Below are 21,276 nucleotides of genomic sequence, written 5' to 3'. Positions count from 1 at the left end.
GGGGGGAGGGGGGGGGCACAGGGGATGGTTTGGGTGGAGTCTATTGTGGTATGTCAGGTAAGAGTAGTTTTGTCAAAGTAACAATCAAATGTAATCATAAATAAAGAAGTTATGGCAATTTTAGCAAAATTTAATAATTTGACCTTGAGAGTCACAATTAGTCGAAACACAAAATTTAACCATATATTCAAAGTTACTAAGTCGAAAAAGGGCCATAATCCTGTAAAATGACAACCAGAGTTATGCAACTTGTCCTTTTACTGTACCCTTATGATAGTTTGCAAGTGTTCCAAGTATGAAAGCAATATCTATGATACTTTAGGGGTAAAGTAGACCAAAACACAAAACTTAACAAAATTTTCAATTTTCTAAGTATAAAAAGGGCACATAATTCTGTCAAAATGCCAGTCAGAGTTACATAACTTTGCCTGCACAGTCCCCTTATGATAGTTAATAAGTGTTGCAAGTATGAAAGCAATTAGCTTTGATACTGTAGGAATAAAGTGGACCTAAACACAAAACTTAACCAAATTTTCAATTTTCTAAGTATAAAAAGGGCACATAATTCTGTCAAAATGCACGCCAGAGTTATCTAACTTTGCCTGCCCAGTCCCCTCATGATAGTAAGTTAGTGTACCAAGTTTGAATGCCATAGCATTGATACTTTCTGAGAAAAGTGGACCTAAACGCAAAACTTAACCAAAATTTTCAATTTTCTTAGTATAAAAAGGGTACATAATTCTGTCAAAATGCACGCCAGAGTTATCTAACTTTGCCTGCCCAGTCCCCTCATGATAGTTAGTAAGTGTACCAAGTTTGAATGCAATAGCATTGATACTTTCTGAGAAAAGTGGACCTAAAGGCAAAACTTAACCGGACGCCAACGCCGACGCCAAGGTGATGACAATAGCTCATAATTTTTTTTCAAAAAATAGATGAGCTAAAAATGAAGAAATTACTCAGCTCAAGACTGAAAATTACATCACAGCAAATAAAAACTAGAAATGGCGTGTCAGAGGCCGACGTGTATCCCCACGACGCATGTTCGACCCAGGGGCGCCACATGGTTGGTAAGGGTCCATGCATAGTTGAGATTGACCGTATTGTCACAAGAGAAGTTTAGTATTTATAAGAATGGAATCGTTGTAGGAATGAAGAAATTATATTAAAAGACAATTTTGGATGGGTGTGGCCTATTATGGGCGGGGCGTCCCAGGGTTGGTAAAGGGTCATACATAGTTAAGATTGACCGTATTGTCAAAAGAGATGTTCAGTATCAATTTGAAGTAAATCGGTGTAGAAATGAAGAAATTATAGTAAAAGGTAATTTTGGGTGGGCGTGGCCTATGTGGGCGGGGCGCCCCAGGGTTGGTAATGGCGCCATGCATAGTTGAGATTGACTGTATTGTCATAATAAGGTTCAGTATCAATTGGAAGTGAATCGGTGTAGAAATGAAGAAATTATAGTAAAAGGCAATTTTGGGTGGGCGTGGTCTATGTGTCCGGGGCGCCCAAGGGTTGATAATGGGGCCATGCATAGTTGAGATTGACCTTATTGTCATAAGAGAGGCTCAGTATCAATTAGAAGTAAATCGTTGCAGAAATGAAGTAGTAAATGTAAAATAACATAAAAAATGAGTGAAAATCTCTGACCCCGCCCGCCCCAACCCCCATAACTTTTGACCCAGGGGTCAGATAAAAATTCCTACACTGTCACCGTCGCACATATGCTCATAGCTACCATGTATGTTAGTTTCAAGGTTTTAGTGCTAATAGTGTAGGAGAAGCAGGTGGCCAGGACGGACAGAAGGACAGACGCACATCAATACAATATCCCCACTTTTTCTCCGAAAACGTGGGGATAAAAATTCCTAACTTTGAGTCTCGGTCGTGGACATTTTTGAGTATTTTATTAACAATGGTCATTGATTATTAGACCATTTTTATCCAATGATGAAATCACTATAATTCTGTAATCAACCCAACTTAACAAACACATGCCTGGGCTTCGGATTGCACAGGTATTAACCGGAATTTTAAGTTTGATTTTTTTTAACCAAGGTGTATAACTCCTTCAGAATTTACCAAATCTGATGGACCATTTCACAATTTGGAGCTTGGAATTTTGTCCTCTAAATTCTAAGTTTTCAAAATGGACATTTAGAATCTACAAAACTCATATGTTATGCTGCTTTGCTTGCAAATCTTAAATATACTTTTTTGAAATTCATTATGCACTTTGTACACAAAACTACTGGGGTATGTCTAGAAGCTAAAATGAGCCACCCTATGCCAGATTGGGTCTTATGACATTTGCAGCAAGGGTATATCTAGACCATACTGAGCTTTATACCCACTCTGCTATAAAATCAACCAAAGTTTCATAGTGCCAGTAGCAGACAGGATAGCTCCTCACCAGACTGCTCTACTGCAAAAGCTTTGCAGGAACAACTTTGGCCCCATATGACATTAGACCCATTTTGGCATGATGAGGCTCAAATGCAGGTATTGTATAGTAACACAAGAGCACTGCATAACGGGTGCCACGCTCGTCTACTGTTGCAGTTTTGAATAAATGCTTGTCAGATTTTTTTGATTTTTTTTTATGATCACAGTGACCTTGACCTTTGACCTAGTGACCGAAAAATGGGTGTGGCGTGTAGAACTCATCAAGGTGCATCTACATATAAAGTTTCAAAGTTGTAAATGGAAGCAATTTGATTTTATAGCAAAATGTTAAGGTTTTGAGCACGAGGCGGACGGCGGACGACGACCTGGCTATGACTAGCTGGCTATGACAATACCTCGGGTTTTCTCCAAAAACGCCGACTTAAAAATTACCTTGCTGCACAAAAGATGTTATTTCATTTAATGTAAATGCAAGAAAAATAATTAAGAAACGAAAAATAAAAATCTTTATGAAAATAACTTTTCAACCAACTGCCCCCTTCAACCAACTCGCAAACACTAAGTTATGCTATATCTATGGGTTACACACCACTGAGTTGAGGTTGTACAGATCCTTGTGTCGCTGCAGTTTCTCCTGTATCTGCAACTGGAGTTCCTGCAATTCCACATTCTCCTCCTCTGAGGTCACCTGACCCACAAGGCGGGGCACAGGTGGCGCTGGCAGCGGTGATAGGAACACCCCTGTGCCGGTCTGAAATGTTAATAGCAATATTCATCTTCGATTGGTCATTGTCGGCTCGGGTACTACTTACATGTACCCTGGGTACTCTAAAGTATACTTACATGTAACCTAGGTACGGTAAATATACTTAAATGTAATCAGTCGATATAAGACTAATAAGATACCTAAGTTGTATGTCGTAAAACGCGCTACCGATTACTGTAAAACAATATTGTTAACATGTATCTTAAACAAAAATATATTTTTAAAATACTGCATTAATATGCTTTTTGAGTACAAGTTTTGATAATACAGAGGCCATTTAACAGAAAATTGACATAAATGTGAACATTACTAATTTTTTTTTAAAGCCAACAACGACAGATTTAGGGTTAAAATTCCCAGGTACTTTTAAGTATATTTACTGACTTACCGTACCCGGGGTACATGTAAGTAGCACCCGAGTCAACAATGACCAATCAAGCAATATTACCCCTGTGCATGTTTAAAACGTCAAGAAAAACACCCTTATTACAAACTGAAATGTTATTCAAAACATATCATCAATATGCAAGTTTAAAATTGTCAACATAAAAATAAGGACCATAGGCTGTTCTGGAAAATCATAAGAAACCTAATCACCATTGTGCTGGTATGAATATTCAAATGGAACAAAAACTTCATTTTATGACATTTTAACTGATGATGTTACTATTAGCCTCTCACATTATAAAATATAAATTGAATGATGGGAAACTTGCAGAGTCTTAAATTGTAAATAAACAAACATGAATATGCACAGAAAATGAAACTATTCATGATAGTATGCTCAATGTCTGAGGCATAATATTTATTACTCAATTGGCATTATTAAGGAATGATTCAAGGAATCTTGAGTTTTATCTATCTGAGCCAAGAATTTAAGCCCAACAAGAGATGTGTTTGTCAGAAACACAATTCCCCCTACTGCGCTGCTTGGAAGCCATTTATTTGACATTTGACCTTGAAGGATTACCTTTGACCTTAAAGGATGACCTTGACCTTTCATCACTCAAAATGTGCAGCTCAATGAGATACACATGCATGCCAAATATCAAGTTGCTATCTTCAATATTGCAAAAGTTATGACCAAGATTAAAGTTTTGGGACACACACATTGAGTGAATGAATTAATGACTGACTGACAGACAGACAGGCAAAAAACAATATACCCCTGATCATTTGTCCCTGGGGAATAAAATATGTTCAACAATTAAAATGATTATGATTGAAGGGCCATACATCAAACATGCTACAGGAAAAATGTCTGGTTGTCTAAATTGGACCTCATTTTTATCTACAAACATTATCACTAAGTTTCATAACAAGAGCACCGCCTTGCGGGTGCAGACCGCTCATCTATTTTCTTTTTAAAGGTGAAGGGACTCTTATTTTCAATCACAAAGGAGGGAGGGGTGGAGTGAAGAGCGGTGCATTGTGTGGGGGTGTGGACATTTATTACATTTTCTTCCAAAAATGCGAAAAAAAAGGAAAAAAAAATCGGGGGTGGGGGGGGGAGGGTGGGGGGGATTCTTGGGTGCGATGGTTGGACGGTATTTCAAACATAAAATAATAATAATAAATATTTGTGTTTTTTAACCGTTTCATAAAAAAAAATGGGGGGGGGTGAGGTGGGGGGGGGTATAGTGTGAGGGTGTGGTGGTAATTTGTGAGATGATCTTAAAAAAAAAAAAAAAAAAAAAAAAAATAGGGGGGGGGGGGGGATTCGGGTGGGGGGAGGGGGGGGTGGGGGGGGATTCTTGGGTGCGATGGTTGGACGGTATTTCAAACATAAAATAATCAAAATAAAAAGTTTTGTTTTTTAACCGTTTAAAAAAAAATTGGGGAGGGGGTGGGGTGGGGGGGGGGTATAGTGTGAGGGTGTGGTGGTCATTTGTGAGATGATCTTAAAAAAAAAAAAAAAAAAAAAAAAAAAAAAAAAATAGGGGGGGGGGGGGAGGGGGGGTTGGGGGGGGGGGGCACGGGCGATGGTTTGGGTGGAGTCTATTGTGGTATGTCAGGTAAGAGTAGTTTTGTCAAAGTATCAATCAAATCTAATCATAAATAAAGAAGTTATGGCAATTTTAGAGAAATTTAATAATTTGACCTTGAGAGTCAAGGTCATTCAAAGGTCAAGGTAAAATTCAACTTGCCAGGTACAGTAACCTCATGATAGCATGAAAGTATTTGAAGTTTGAAAGCAATAGCCTTGATACTTAAGAAGTAAAGTGGATCGAAACACAAAATTTAACCATATATTCAAAGTTACTAAGTCAAAAAAGGGCCATAATTCCGTAAAAATGACATCCAGAGTTATGCAACTTGTCCTTTTACTGTACCCTTATGATAGTTTGCGAGTGTTCCAAGTATGATAGCAATATCTATGATACTTTAGGGGTAAAGTGGACCAAAACACAAAACTTAACCAAACTTTCAATTTTCTAAGTATAAAGGGCCCATAATTCCGTCCAAATGCCAGTCAGAGTTACATAACTTTGCCTGCACAGTCCCCTTACGGTAGTTAGTAAGTGTTGCAAGTATGAAAGCAATAGCTTTGATACTTAAGGAATAAAATGGACCTTAACACAAAACTTAACCAAAATTTTCAATTTTCTAAGTATAAAAAGGGCACATAATTCTGTCAAAATGCACGCCAGAGTTATCTAACTTTGCGTGCCCAGTCCCCTCATGATAGTAAGTAAGTGTACCAAGTTTGAATGCAATAGCATTTATACTTTCTGAAAAAAGTGGACCTAAACGCAAAACTTAACCAAAATTTTCAATTTTCTAAGTATAAAAAGGGCACATAATTCAGTCAAAATGCACGCCAGAGTTATCTAACTTTGCCTGCCCAGTCCCCTCATGATAGTAAGTAAGTGTACCAAGTTTGAATGCAATAGCATTGATACTTTCTGAGAAAAGTGGACCTAAACGCAAAACTTAACCGGACGCCGACGCCGACGCAGACGCCGACGCCGACGCCGACGCCAAGGTGATGACAATAGCTCATAATTTTTTTTCAAAAAATAGATGAGCTAATAACCGTAAACATTTTAAAATAAAAAGCATACATCCCCAGAGATGCTTCCATAATACACCCTTTTTTAAATTTGACATTTGAAAAAAATAAACCATACAATAAATTGACAGTAACTAACAATTACACAACTTACAGCAATTCCAATCAGCATGCTTTCCCCCACTACAAACTGCATCTTCAATCCAAACAGGCAGTTCATACTGCGGATCTTAAATAAAATAATTTAAAATGAATGACATAAAAATGCCATGGAGTGGACTCAGCATGAATTAATATTGGGTTAAGTGGGCTACAAATAAATTAATATTGGGTGTAGTGGACTCAGCATGAATTAATTTAGGGTGCAATGGACTCCATGTGAATAAATATTGGGTGAAGTGGACTCAGCATGAATTAATATTGGGTGTAGTGGAATTAGCATGAATAAATATTGGTTGAAGTGGACTCAGCATGACCTAATATTGGGTGAAGTGGACTCAGCATGAAATAATATTGGGTGTAGTGGACTCAGCATGAATTAATTTTGGGTGTAGTGGAATTAGCATGAATAAATATTGGGTGAAGTGGACTCCATATGAATAAATATTGGGTGAAGTGGACTCCACATGAATAAATATTGGGTGAAGTGGACTCAGCATGACTACCTATTGTGTGAAGTGGACTCGGCATGAATTAATATTGGGTGTAGTGGACTCGGCATGAATTAATATTGGATGTAGTGGACTCAGCATGAATTAATTTTGGGTGTAGTGGACTCAGCATGAATTGATACTGGGTGTAGTGGACTCAGCATGAATTATTATTGTGTAAAGTGGATTCAGCGTGAAATAATATTGGGTGTAGTGGACTCAGCATGAATTAATTTTGGGTGTAGTGGACTCAGCATGAGTTGATACTGGGTGTAGTGGACTCAGCATGAATTATTATTGTGTGAAGTGGATTCAGCATGAAATAATATTGGGCGTAGTGGACTCAGCATGAATTAATATTGTGTGAATTGGATTCAGCATCAATTAATATTGGGTGTTTTGGACTCAGCATGAATTAATAGTGGGTGCAATTGACTCAGCATGAATAATTATTGGGTGTAGTGGACTCGGCATGAATTAATATTGGGTGAAGTGGACTCAGCATGACCTAATATTGGGTGAAGTGGACTCAGCATGAAATAATATTGGGTGTAGTGGACTCAACATGAATAAATATTGGATGTAGTGGACTCAGCATGAATTTATATTGGGTGTAGTGGACTCAGCGCATGAACTTATATTGGGTGTAGGGGACTCAACATGAAATAAATATTGGGTGTATTGAATCATCATGAATAAATTGTGGGTGTAGTGGATTTATGTTGGGTGGAGTGGAATCATCTTAAATTATTATTGGTTGCTGTGGACTCACCTTGACTTAATATTGGGTGTAATGGACACACCTTGATTTAATATTGATTGAAGTGGACACACTTTGACTTAATATTGGGTGTAGTGGACTCATCATGAATTAATATTGGGTGTAGTGGACTCATAATGAATTAATATTTGGTGTAGTGGACTCGGCATGAACAAATATTGCGTGCAGTGGACTCAGCAAGAGTTAATATTGGGTGTAGTGGACTCATTATGAATTAATATTGAGTTTAGTGGACTCAGCAAGAATACATATTGGGTCTAGTGAACTGATCTTAAAGTAATATTGGGAGTAGTGGACTCAGCATGAATTAATATTGGATGAGTGAAACAACATTATTTAATATTTGATGGAGTGGACTTAGCATAAATTAATATAGGGTGTAGTGGACTGACATGACATACTATTTGGTGGAGTGATATATAATCAAGAATTTATATGGGTTGAATACAATCATCATGAATAAATATCAGGAGGAGTGTCCTCATCGGGAATTTCAATATTACATCAGGCAGAGAAGTCCCATAACTAATACATGGTGTAAAGTAGACTTAAAATGAATACAGAACTGAGTAAATGATGCAGAAAAACAATACAAAACGGTCACTCTAGTCCATGAAAGTCACTTTACCTTTAGTTTTACCACAAGCTGGTTGTGAAGTTCGTATTCCATGAAAGGCAGAATCTGCAATGTATTGGTGCAATGTATTGGTATTGCTTTACATCATCGGGGTATCTCTCAACACTCTGATTGATAAGCTATACATATTAACAAGAGCTCCGTGGTCTAGGGCAGACGTTCACCCAAACAGGGCCTTGGCACAGGATTTTTTGCAACATAACTGACCATAAAAAAAATAATTTAACACTTAATGTCACAGTGACCTTACCCTTTGAACTAGTGACCCAATTTCAAAAGGGGTCATCAATTGTCCAAGGCAAATACACATGTGAATTATCAAGCCAATATGTCCATTCCTTGACAAGTTATTTATCGGAAACAATTTTCACACGTATTGTGACATTGACCTTTGGTCATCTTCTGTCCAAGGCCAATGCACATGGAAAGTATCAAGCCAATCAGTGTATAAGTTGACCAGTTATTGATCAAAACCAATTTCACACTTAGTTTGACAGTGACCTTGACCTTTGACCTAGAGACCCCAATATCAATAGGGGCCATTTACTGACCAACGCCAATGAACATTGGGAGCATCAAGCCAATCGGTCCCTCCGCTCAAAAGTTAGGAAACGATTTTCACTCTTAATGTGACAGTGAACTTGACCTTTGAACTAGTAACCCCAATTTCAATAGGGGTCATCTTCTGGCAAAGGTCAATGCACATGATAAGTATCAAGCCAATTGGTCAAACAGTTCACAAGTTATTGATAGGAAACACTTTTCAAATTTAGTGTGACAGTGACCTTGACCTTGTGACCACAATTTCAATAGGTGTCATCTACTGGCAAAGGCCATATCACATACAAAGTATTAAGCCAATAGGTCAATCCATTAACAAAATTATCAGAAACAAACCGGTCTATTGACATACAGACCAACCAACCAATCGACATCCAACAAAACAATATACCTCCTCTTCTTTAATGGGGGGGGGGTCATTAAATCACATTTATGAGAAAAGTTATACCAAAATAACAAATAGAACCATTTTTTATCAAATCATATCAATATTGCAATGCACTTCTCTATGATAAATAGCACAGATATTACAAATCACACTGGTACCATAAAGCATTCAGACAATACAAAACATATCTTTAAAATATTATAAATTAAAGTTTGACTTAATAAGATTGGACCAGAATCTTGTTCATTTGCTAGTCTGACCTTTAGACGTTATAATTAAAGAAAAATCTCTTTAAATAAAAAACATAAAATACAGTTTTGATGGGATATATATTGACTTTAAAAAAAAGAGGACCTAAAAGTCTTTGTCGAAGTTCTCATATTTACCTGGCACAATTCTATATGACAATAAAAAGTAACTTGCAACTAGGGATGAGTTGAATTGCAAAGGTCTATATTTGGATGATCCTACAACTGAGCCATTTCATAATATTGTTACAGCAAAAAACCTTAGGCAAAAAGTTCTTGTGACTTATGCCTTTGACTGGCTGACCTTCACATCAAAAGGTCTCCAATGATATCCCAAGTAACCTGCATACTATTTTTTATTGTTCAAAGGTCAAAGCTTTCTTTACAAAGCAGGCAGACACAATATTTATAGCCCCTGTGACCTTGACCTTAAACCAAACTACCCCAAAACAGAAGGAGTCTTCCTTTCTTAGTTTCTTGATAAAGAGGAGCAAGAGGGGCATGCTTAATTCTCAAATTATTGACAATATTAATGTACAAATGCATGGATTATATCAGTCAAATAAACAACAGCATATCATATAGACAATCAAAACCATTGAAGTCTTAAAGTTTCAATTCAAAAATAAAAGATAAATGATCAACTCACATCACTTATTTCTTTGGCATTCACTTCTGTTTTGCCATCTCCTTTTGGACGACACACTCTGCACATGTCACATAAGTTGACAATTTATATCAAGTATAATAAAACAACATCTATACAGACAGGTAAATACATTTTGCCATCGCTGCATCAAAAGTCATTACCAATCAACAAAATCACTGTATATCATCAAAAGTCATTTCCAATCATCATAATCACTCTATTATAACTAGTTTATAAACCATGATTGAATTAGCTGCTAGAATTTCATTTAAATGATGAATTTTTGTGAGCTGCCTATGAACTAATGTATGTACGCATAACATTTGATTGCTCTTCAAATATAGCATATGAATCATTTTAAAATGACTATGACTTAGTTATGACAAGGACTAACACCGCCAAAATGCAATAATTTTCATATCGCATGGTTTAATTGTTTGAATTTCCTTACTGTTTGGACACGCTATAACTCAATTGCCTGGAAAATAGTTCATGAGAACAAAGTTTTTCCATTCAAGCCTCATAAATTCTTCCTTAAGCAATTGATATTTGAAAAGCTGTTTCCAACTATGCTGCACAGTTACCTAGCCTGTATAAAGGCCCCGTGGCCTACGGTGTGGATCTCTGGGGGACGGTTGATGGTCGTGAACAACAGGTCAGGAACGTAGCGACGTCTGCAGCGTACATGGGAATGCACCAATAAATACTTCAAACTTTTTGAAAACAGATGATAAACATTCTCAGGGCAATACATGATATTAAATGCAACAAACGCTACATCATGGCACATGGTAATCAAATAAGATATTTTATCATGCAAACAACAATACGTCACATAAATCTCATGAACGCAATGAAATGCATCAAGTGAACACATGATAATGGGCAATGATTAGAAAGTAAATTAGGCAAATATTGCTAGGTTTACATATTTAGATTTGCTGTTTTGATAGGTTTTGTGTTGTGTTGAATAATTGAGGTTGAAAGACATCATAAACTTAATATTTGTGGAATACATTGTCAAGTAAGTTTTAACATTGTCGCATGTACGCATGTCATTGTACGATGTTGAGCGTTGCATGGGATATCATACAAAGTGAATTTAGTCATTATCAACAAACTTAAAACATTTGCACAATGTAAGGTCATTATTTAACAAAGCATCGTGAGTCATGTTAAATATTGTAAACAGCCCTGAGACCTAGACACACAATACATTACATGACATTGAACAATGTCACTTGACAATGACCAACGACAACCTATATCTTTTCTTTTCTTGCTAAAACCTAGAGAGATAATGAAGCAATAAAATACTCAAATGTTTCATTGCTTGTGGAGTGATGTTGTTAACTGTAAAGTATTGGTTTTGATTGTCAAATGTTGTTATTGACTGTCAAGTGTAGTGTTGTTTGTTGAGAGTTGTTGTTAATTGTCAAACATTGTTGTTTTTAAGTGCTGTTTTCAAGTATTGTTGTTAATAGTTGAGTTATGGATTCAAGTGTTGTAATTTGTTGAAAGATGTCATCCATGGTAAAGTGTTGGTGTTAATGGTCAAGTATTGTTGTAGATTGCCAAGTAGTCTTGTTCATTGTAAAGTTGTTGATTGTCAAGTGTTGATTGTCAAGTATTGTTGATGATTGTCAAGTGTTGTTGTTGATTTTAAGTATTGTTGTTGATTGTCAAGTATTGTTGTTGATTGTTAAGTATTGTTGTTGATTGTCAAGTGTGGTTTTTGATTAATAAGTACTGTTGCTGATAGTCTAGTGTTGTTGTTGATTTTCAAGTGTTGTTGTTCATTTTTAAGTTGATGATTGTAAAGTTTTGCGGTTGATTGTCAAATTATGCTGTTGATTGTCAATTTTTTTTGTTCACTGTCATGTTGTGCATGACTGTCCTGTGTGAATCTCAAAGGTTGAAAGACGACATTCCTTGTGTACAAACTAGATTCTGTGGATTGGTTAAGGAATTCTTGCCCAGAATACATAGAGGATATTTGATTTCTGGTTACGATAATCATTCATGAACGGTCAGATAAAAACATAAGAGAAAACATTTGTCTCATTTATATTTTAAGTCACAGCATAGCATGAAATACTTGTATGTCTATTGCTCTATGTCTACCAGCTATGTATGCAGCACTTACCTGCAGCAGGCACACTGTGTCAGGTTGATGGGGAAGGGGGAGGAGCTCGGCTTGTATGGGATGTGACATAGGGCGCAGTTGTACCGGGGGCTGCTCTCGTCCAACCTAGAACAGACACACACAGACTAAAACTAGCTGGATACTATGGATGGCTGTTAAAATATTAAGCATTTCCAAACGACTACCGGTACCTTTAATTTTGAAATATATTATTCCATTAGACCATGACCTTTCAGCATAGCTTGAGATTAACAGCCTTACAGGTGTTTACGGGACAAGTTAGTATATCTACTCTGCATATCTAAATGTTAATCCTGAAACTATGACAAAACCCAAACATTACATAATAAAAGGTCCTTGTAAAACACATCTCTTAGTTAAATAGTCTATTAAAGTCTAAAGAAAAAATAAGACAATGGTTTACCCCAGTCTATGAGACACTTGATTAGCCAGGTTTACATCCACATATAGTTTTTTAGACTGGTCCCGTTCTGCAGACATATTACTGCGGTCCCCTGTGTTCACTACCTGTGGTGGAGCCAGTCTAGTCGACTGATACTGGTCCAGATTCAGATTAACTTTGGCAGCAGTTCCCATCGCTGACAGCAGGATGATGTCATCACTAAGGCAAATAACAATCTTACATATTCAATAAGAGCCCATTTTATTCCAAGATCTGTGTATAATTGAGCCCTGCCGTGGGGAAAAGTGGCTTAATGCTTGTGCGTAGAGTGTCCATGAACAATAGTCTTTGCAGTCCAAACATTGCGTTAAGTGTCCATGAACATTAGCCTGAGCAGTCCAAACATTGTGTAAAGTGTCCACGAACATTAGCCTGAGCAGTCCAAATATTGTGTAAAGTGTCCATGAACATAAGCCTGAGCAATCCAAACATTGTGTAAAGTGTCCATGAACATTAGTCATAGCAGTCCAAACATTGTGTAAAGTGTCCATGAACATTAGTCATAGCAGTCCAAACATTGTGTAAAGTGTCCATGAACATTAGTCATAGCAGGCCAAACATTGTGTAAAGTGTCCATGAACATTAGCCTGAGCAGTCCAAACATTGCGTAAAGTGACCAAGAATATTAGTCATAGCAGGCCAAACATTGTGTAAAGTGTCCATGAACATTAGCCTGAGCAGTCCAAACATTGCGTTAAGTGTCCATGAACATTAGCCTGAGCAGTCCAAACATTGCGTAAAGTGTCCATGAACATTAGCCTGAGCAGTCCAAACATTGCGTAGTGTCCATGAACATTAGCCAGAGCAGTCCAAACATTGCGTAAAGTGTCAATGAACATTAGTCATAGCAGTCAAAACATTGCGTCAAGTGTCCATGAACATTAGCCTGAGCAGTCCAAACATTGCGTAAAATGTCCATGAACATTAGCCTGAGCAGTTCAAACATTGCGTAGTGTCCATGAACATTAGCCTGAGCAGTCCAAACATTGCGTAAAGTGTCAATGAACATTAGTCATAGCAGTCAAAACATTGCGTAGTGTCCATGAACATAAGCCTTAGAAGTCCAAACATTGTGTAAAGTGTCCATGAACATTAGTCATAGCAGTCCAAACATTGTGTAGTGTCCATGAACATTAGCCGAGCAGTTCAAACATTGCATAAAGTGTCCATAAACATTAGCCTGAGCAGTCCAAACATTGCGTAAAGTGTCCATGAACATTAGCTTTAGCAGTCCAAACATTCTTATCCGGTGTGAAACATTTGGCTTTTAAGGAATATTTTGTTAAATGGAAATTACTTGTAAACAACAAAATAGTCTAGGCAGAAAGTGCTATCTCTGAAAAACTGTTGTGAACTGCAATGCTTACATGTGTCTTGGATGGCACTCAACACACTTGCATAAAGCACAGTTTTACCTTACATCAGTTTAATTTTGGCACAATAGTAAAGACAACAATTTTGAAGGTTAACAAAAAAAAAGAATATTATTTAAATATCTTTTATATGAAAGCTCTGTTTCAAAAAACTTTCCTTTTATAAACGAGAACATTTAATGTCTTTATATTCATATTAATTAATAACACATTTAAACATATTTTTGAATAATTTGTGTGCCAAATATGGTGTCTATGCATGCTTCCATGTTCACCATATTGATGTCTCCTCACTGTAACCAATGACAGCATGGCAGCCCATGGCCCTGGTGTGGGAGCGGATCTCCGTCCTGATTTCATTCCACCAGGCATCTCGAGTCTCTGGCTCCTCTGAAAACATACAAAACAATCAAGTGAAGAACCAGGCATCTTGAGTCTCTGGCTCCTCTGAAAACATACAAAACAATCAAGTGAAGAACCAGGCATCTCGAGTCTCTGGCTCCTCTGAAAACATACAAAACAATCAAGTGAAGAACCAGGCATCTCAAGTCTCTGGCGCCTCTGAAAACATACAAAACAATCAAGTGAAGAACAAGGCATCTCAAGTCTCTGGCTCCTCTGAAAACATACAAAACAATCAAGTGAAGAACCAGGCATCTCAAGTCTCTGGCGCCTCTGAAAACATACAAAACAATCAAGTGAAGAACCAGGCATCTCAAGTCTCTGGTGCCTCTGAAAACATACAAAACAATCAAGTGAAGAACCAGGCATCTCAAGTCTCTGGTGCCTCTGAAAACATACAAAACAATCAAGTGAAGAACCAGGCATCTCAAGTCTCTGGCGCCTCTGAAAACATACAAAACAATCAAGTGAAGAACCAGGCATCTCAAGTCTCTGGCGCCTCTGAAAACATACAAAACAATCAAGTGAAGTATCAAACAAACTATAATCCCATGAAGATAAATGAAAATGAAAAATTAGCTTTTAGTTTGGCAGCATCACTGAAAATAGAAACAAAATATTTTCATTCATCATAGCACCTACAACAAGAACTTTCCAAAGCCAGAGCATTCCACTTTCCTTAAGCATTGATAGCTTTATGTACTTTTTCTGTCAATCACCCAGTAAAATTACCACAAAGACAAATTTAGACTTGCACATCTTTAGTTGTTATATAGTATAGGTTAATTAAATGATGAAAATGTATAAATTAAAGCCTTGTAGTCAAAGGCCCTTAACGCTGACAAGAGAACCACAGGAAATCTAGTGTTCCAAGAAGCGTTTGGGATGTTTGTATTATAAATGTAGCTTCTGACCTTGCCTTTTAACTTTAATCATTTTATCTTGGTTGAGATATCATTGGAACACATGTTTTTTTCTTGGTTGAGATATCATAAGAACACATGTTTTTATCTTGGTTGAGATATCATTAGAACACATGTTTTTATCTTGGTTGAGATATCATTAGAACACATGTTTTTATCTTGGTTGAGATATCATTAGAACACATGTTTTTATCTTGGTTGAGATATCATTAGAACACATGTTTTATCTTGGTTGAGATATCATTAGAACACATGTTTTTATCTTGGTTGAGATATCATTAGAACACATGTTTTTATCTTGGTTGAGATATCATAGAACACATGTTTTTATCTTGGTTGAGATATCATTAGAACACATGTTTTTATCAATTACAAGCTGATCTGGGAAAAACATGTTCTCAAAATTTAACTTTACCCTGTGCAAATACACCTGAGCAACCATTTCTTTGAACAGACTTAACCCGTCTTTGATATCAGATGAGAAATAATTAGAACAAATGGCCTGATCAAGTTGCATAAAGATTTGACTATTAATGTGACTTCTAGAGTGTTAACAAGGTTCTGTACCATAGCTATATAAGGAAAACTGCCCTGCCACTTAGCAGCCATGTTTTAAATCAAACTGGAACCATTTTTAATATCAACCAAGATATCATTAAGATATATCTTCTGACCAAGTTTCATGAAGATTGGACCATTATCAATGTGACTTCAAGCTCAAGCTTTTTCTTTAATTTTTACCTATAATTTTATTCAAAAAAATTACCTAGTTTTTTACCTTGACTAAAATATCATTAAGACAAATGTCCTGACCAATTTTCATGAACATTGGACAATATATGTCGTTTCTAGAGTGTTATCAAGATAAACGTTGATGATGGACAACAAACAACAGACAAAAGGCGATGACAAAAGCTCATCAAATAATTTTTTGTAACTATGAGGTTGGGATGTGTTCGTAAGTTACATACCAGGGTTATGGATCTTGTCGAGCAGTTTAACACTGCGAGCTGCCACCACCCCTCCGAGATGAAGAATGAAACCAGGTGGAAAAGATGTCATGGTAAACAATGGAAACTCCTGGAACATGGTAATCACAATGTCAAGTTGTATATACATACCATTACAAATAATTAATGGATGGTATACCATGCAAAACAAGAGATGTGTTTGTCAGAAACACAATGCCCCCTATTGCGCCGCTTTGAAGCCATAAATTTGATCTTTGACCTTGAAGGATGACCTTGACCTTTCACCACTCAAAATGTGCAGCTCCATTAGATACACATGCATGCCAAATATCAAGTTGCTATCTTCAATATTCAAAAAGTTATGACCAAACTTAAACGAAGGTTAAAGTTTTAGGAAAGAAAAATACCATGATATTTGACCTTATGGATGACCTTGACCTTGACTTTTCACCACTCAAAATGTGCAGCTCCATGAGATACACATGCATGCCAAATATCAAGTTGGTATATTAATATTAAAAAAGTTATCAAACATAAACCCAGGTTAAAGTTTTGGGACACACACATACAATGACTGACAGACAGACAGACAGGCAGACAGACCAAAAAAATATATACCCCCGATCTTTCGATCCGGGGGCATAAAAATGATGTACTGACATACCATGGAAAGTTAAAAAGTTAAGCGTGCTAAAACAATTAATTTACAATTTTTTATAAATAAAAGAATTATTACTCTGAAGTGAAAATCATTGTGTCTTAAACTTGGCTCAAATTTTATGTCAAAACACACTTCTGGAATTTCTGGAATTTCAGAAAAGATTCATTAAAATATGTACAATTTTGAGAGCAGAAACAGTGAATGGGCTTTCAACCCAACAGACCATCAACCTGCCAAGGGTGTTTCCACACAATGTCCTGTCAAGAACAGGTTTATTCAACTAAATTTTACAAACGTTACAAAAAAAAATTATTCCACAAAGGTCGAAAGGAAAATTAAATAAATAGAAACCATGAGCTCTATGTTGATCTGTTGAGAGCAAATTTTTGGGAAGTTTTTCCCACTGCCACTGCCACTGCTACAGTCCAGGAAGTTGCCTACAAGAGAAAGAACAATTTTGGTTAGGCAATTGTATGGGCAGTAGCGGTGAGCAGAATTATGCCATTTATTACTTAACACAATGCAGTTTATAAATATTGATACAATGACATCAGGATATAAGTTTCAAAAAGATTGGGTAAAAGGTAAAATGCCCCGCCCCCTGGTGGCGATGTTATTCAACAGACGGGAACTATTTTCAAACTCAGACCAGATATTATTAGAACCAATGTCCTAACCAATTTTTATATAGATTAGACAAAAAATGAAACTCCAAGAGTGATAACAAGGTTTTTCTATAGCCATATAAGGAAAAATGTCACGTCCCCGGCTGTGATGTTTTTCAACCAAATGGAACCATTTTCAGTCTAATAAATCATCAGGAAAATCTTCTGGCCAAGTTTCATAGATCGGACGATAAGTCTGGTCTCTAGAGAGTTTACATTCTGGCCAAGTTTCATAGATCGGACAATAAGTGTGGTCTCTAGAGAGTTTACTAGACAAAGGCAAATGTTGACGACACTCAAGAGATGCCGGACGACCGCAACAGACAAAAGGCCATCAAATAGTTCACCATAAGCACATTGTGCTCAGGTGAGATCATTAAGCTTATAGTGCTTAGGTAAGCTAATTAGCACATAGTGCTCAGGTGAGCTAATAAGCACATAGTGCTCAGGTGAGCTAATAAGCACATAGTGCTCAGGTGAGCTAATAAGCACATAGTGCTCAGGTGAGCTAATAAGCACATAGTGCTCACATGAGCTAATAAGCATATAGTGCTCAGGTGCTCAGGAGAGCTTTAAAGGATGATGAAGGACAAGGTTACTGTACAGACAAGCTCTTGTATGGACCTTTGCACTCCAAAGTGTGACCTTACCTTTTGAAATAGGGATATGAGTTTAACTAGCCACATGGTTTGCATTTGTACCAAGTTATTTCAATATCAAATAATATATAGTTAAGTTATGACTGAGAAAAGAATTTTCACGAAGTTTCGTGGCCATATGACATTTGACCTCTGCATGTGACCTTGACCCTTGATGTATTGAGATGACATACACATGTTATCTGTATCTACCTGTATACAGATACTCCATATACAGTTTCATATAATAAGACGCTTGGCTTCATGAAATTGTTTGTTGAAACAAACATTTTATTTTACATTGTCATATCACATGGCCATAATTTCCTGACAAATCACAAGAACAGAACAACCTGACCACCCTACAGGGATGCTTCCTTTAAAGATTTACCCAAATGTGATCACAACGACGGGAGATCTCACACAAAAATGACAAACTTATTAAAAAAATGTCATAATAATAATCTGAGAGTTAAAATCTCCAAGAAAATACATGCAAGAGCACCCTATGTAGATTCTTCATATAAAGTGTTAACCATTTAAGAACATCTGCGTCAGAGATCTCATGCACACACTAAACATGATTCAAAGGGCAATAACTCCCAGTAAAGTCCTTGGACAGGAACTTACTGACAAGATGCACACACCCACTCTACTGATATCTTGATTGAAGTTTCATCAAAATTGAATGTTAAGTACCTTAGTTTCGAAGAAAAAGATTATGAAATAACATGTAACATTTATATGTTTCTTTTGGGGAACTAAAGGGAAACTGCATTGTAAAAATCAAGAGAATGAAGCACTTCTAGGTTATCACACAAGTGATTGGTGAAGCCCTTTGTTTCCCTAGGTAACTATGCAACAGGATACTGTGAAGCCATTGTTAACAAAAAATTAAAATTCCACCATGGATGCATCAAAACAAAGCTATGTGGACCCTCTTCAAATCCAATAACAAGTGAATATTGTGCATAACTATGTACTAAGCAAATGAGTGTTGCACAATTCGTTTAACAAATAGATGAATGGCACATCCTTGCCACGCAAATAAATAGCACACAGCAATATAAGCAGAGGCAATAGACAAGCTCAGAATAATACAAGTTATTGTTCATATATTTGTTAAGCAATAAATGTTGCCATTGTGCGCTACAAAATGTTAAATGACAAATAAACAGTCATTATAGTAAATAAGGTACTTCTAACAAAAATTAAGAAAAGCAGAAAAACTTTACTCTTATAACAATGTATCCAGGGAAAAACTGTACCATATTGTGTCTTCATTTTGCAAGTGTACTGAGCAGCAAAGCTAACAAGAAACTGTCGGAGACGGGTGATGCTCCCCAAAGGTTTTATTTGTCACAATATTGCACTATAAATTCAGATAAAAGGAAACGTCTTGAGAGCACAGTAGTTGGGGGGACAAGAATATTTTTATATAAAATTTCAAAGGGCCATAACTCTGTGAAAAATCATCCGACCAGAACCCGCTTATAATATACACAGCTCCTCTTGGTAGAGAAGCTTCCTATAAAGTTTCATTGAATACCGGTCATTATAAGTTGCTGAGAAATAGCCCGGACAAGAATTGCACTATATGTACAGTTAATGGAAAATTTCAAAGGGCCATAACTCTGTGAAAAATCATCCGACCAGAACCCGCTTATAATATGCACATCTCCTCTTGGTAGTGAAGCTTCCCATAAAGTTTCATTGAATACCGGTCATTAGTTGCTGAGAAATAGCCCGGACAAGAATTGCACTATATGTACAGTTAATGGAAAATTTCAAAGGGCCATAACTCTGTGAAAAATCATACGACCAGGACCCCCTGATAATATGCACATCTCCTCTTGGTAGTGAAGCTTCGAATAAAGTTTCATTGCATTCCGGTCATTAGTTGCTAAGAAATAGCCCGGACACGAATTGCACTATATGTAGAGTAAATGGAAAATTTCAAAGGGCCATAGCTCTGTGAAAAATCATCCGACCAGAACCCGCTGATAATATGCACATCTCCTCTTAGTAGTGAAGCTTCCCATAAAGTTTCATTGAAATACAGTCGTTAGTTGCTGAGAAATAGCCCGGACAAAAATTGTGCATGGACGGACACACGGAAGGACGGACGGACAGACGAAGCGGCAACTATATGCTCCCCCCAAAACTTTTTGGGGGAGCATAATAAAGATCAGATTAGATGTTGCCCAATTAATCTATAAAAGAGTCGAATCCTGAGAAACCTGGGCATAATGCAGGTGCGTAAAGTGTCTTCCCAGATTAGCCTGTGCAGTACCCACAGGCTAATCAGGGACGACTTTTTCCTTGGATTTTTGCTACGAAGAGACTTCATTTTAACGAAAAATGTCATAAAAGCGGAAAGTGTCGTCCCTGATTAGCCTGCAGACTGCACAGGCTAATCTGGGACAACACTTAACGCAAATGCTTTATGTCCAGTTTTCTCAAAATACGACTCAATACTATACTTAGCAGCCAATTAGATCAACCGTACACCACTAGGTTACCAATTAGATAAATGGTGCACTAGGAACCCAATGAAATGTGATTGAACTCAGCTAGCAAACTAAGAAAAAATACACTTCCGAAACATCAAGCAAATTAATGGTAAACTTCTAGGTTACAAAGCATAAAAATTAATAATATTCAACAAGTATGCATAAAAGAGTAGTGTAGAAAGCAAAATTAATGCACATTAACAATATAAACGTGTAAAAGTAACCATAAATAGTGTGTTTAATTTGAAAGGTTTTCAAACATAATTTGAAAATCTCTTTTTAAAATCATGATTTGTAATATTTGCATTTATTAAATAATATTATCAAGCTAAATGAACACAAAAAACATACACAAAATTACATATACCACTTAGTGAGTGCAATATTTTTTTTAATTGAAGCCCAAAAAATCTTCATGC

At 36.7% G+C, this 21,276-nt stretch overlaps 1 protein-coding gene across 5 annotated transcripts in view; it reads right to left on the bottom strand.

Annotated features, from left to right (window-relative positions):
- Window positions 1–21,276, bottom strand: part of LOC127871834 (C2 domain-containing protein 5-like) — a 74,882-nt gene that overhangs the window by 36,351 nt on the left and 17,255 nt on the right. For all 5 annotated transcript variants that reach the window (XM_052415072.1, XM_052415098.1, XM_052415082.1 and 2 more), the window contains exons 9-18: window positions 17,393–17,478; window positions 16,381–16,489; window positions 14,360–14,474; window positions 12,673–12,870; window positions 12,249–12,353; window positions 10,687–10,776; window positions 10,103–10,160; window positions 8,248–8,301; window positions 6,343–6,417; window positions 2,999–3,160 (exon numbers count right to left, since the gene is read on the bottom strand). In XM_052415072.1, the coding sequence (XP_052271032.1) occupies window positions 2,999–3,160; window positions 6,343–6,417; window positions 8,248–8,301; window positions 10,103–10,160; window positions 10,687–10,776; window positions 12,249–12,353; window positions 12,673–12,870; window positions 14,360–14,474; window positions 16,381–16,489; window positions 17,393–17,478 (1,052 nt within the window). The remainder of the gene's footprint in view (window positions 1–2,998; window positions 3,161–6,342; window positions 6,418–8,247; window positions 8,302–10,102; window positions 10,161–10,686; window positions 10,777–12,248; window positions 12,354–12,672; window positions 12,871–14,359; window positions 14,475–16,380; window positions 16,490–17,392; window positions 17,479–21,276) is intronic.

Source organism: Dreissena polymorpha, chromosome 1 (assembly GCF_020536995.1).
Source record: "Dreissena polymorpha isolate Duluth1 chromosome 1, UMN_Dpol_1.0, whole genome shotgun sequence".
Lineage (NCBI taxonomy): Eukaryota > Metazoa > Mollusca > Bivalvia > Myida > Dreissenidae > Dreissena > Dreissena polymorpha.
This window is presented reverse-complemented; position numbering and strand designations above follow the sequence as displayed.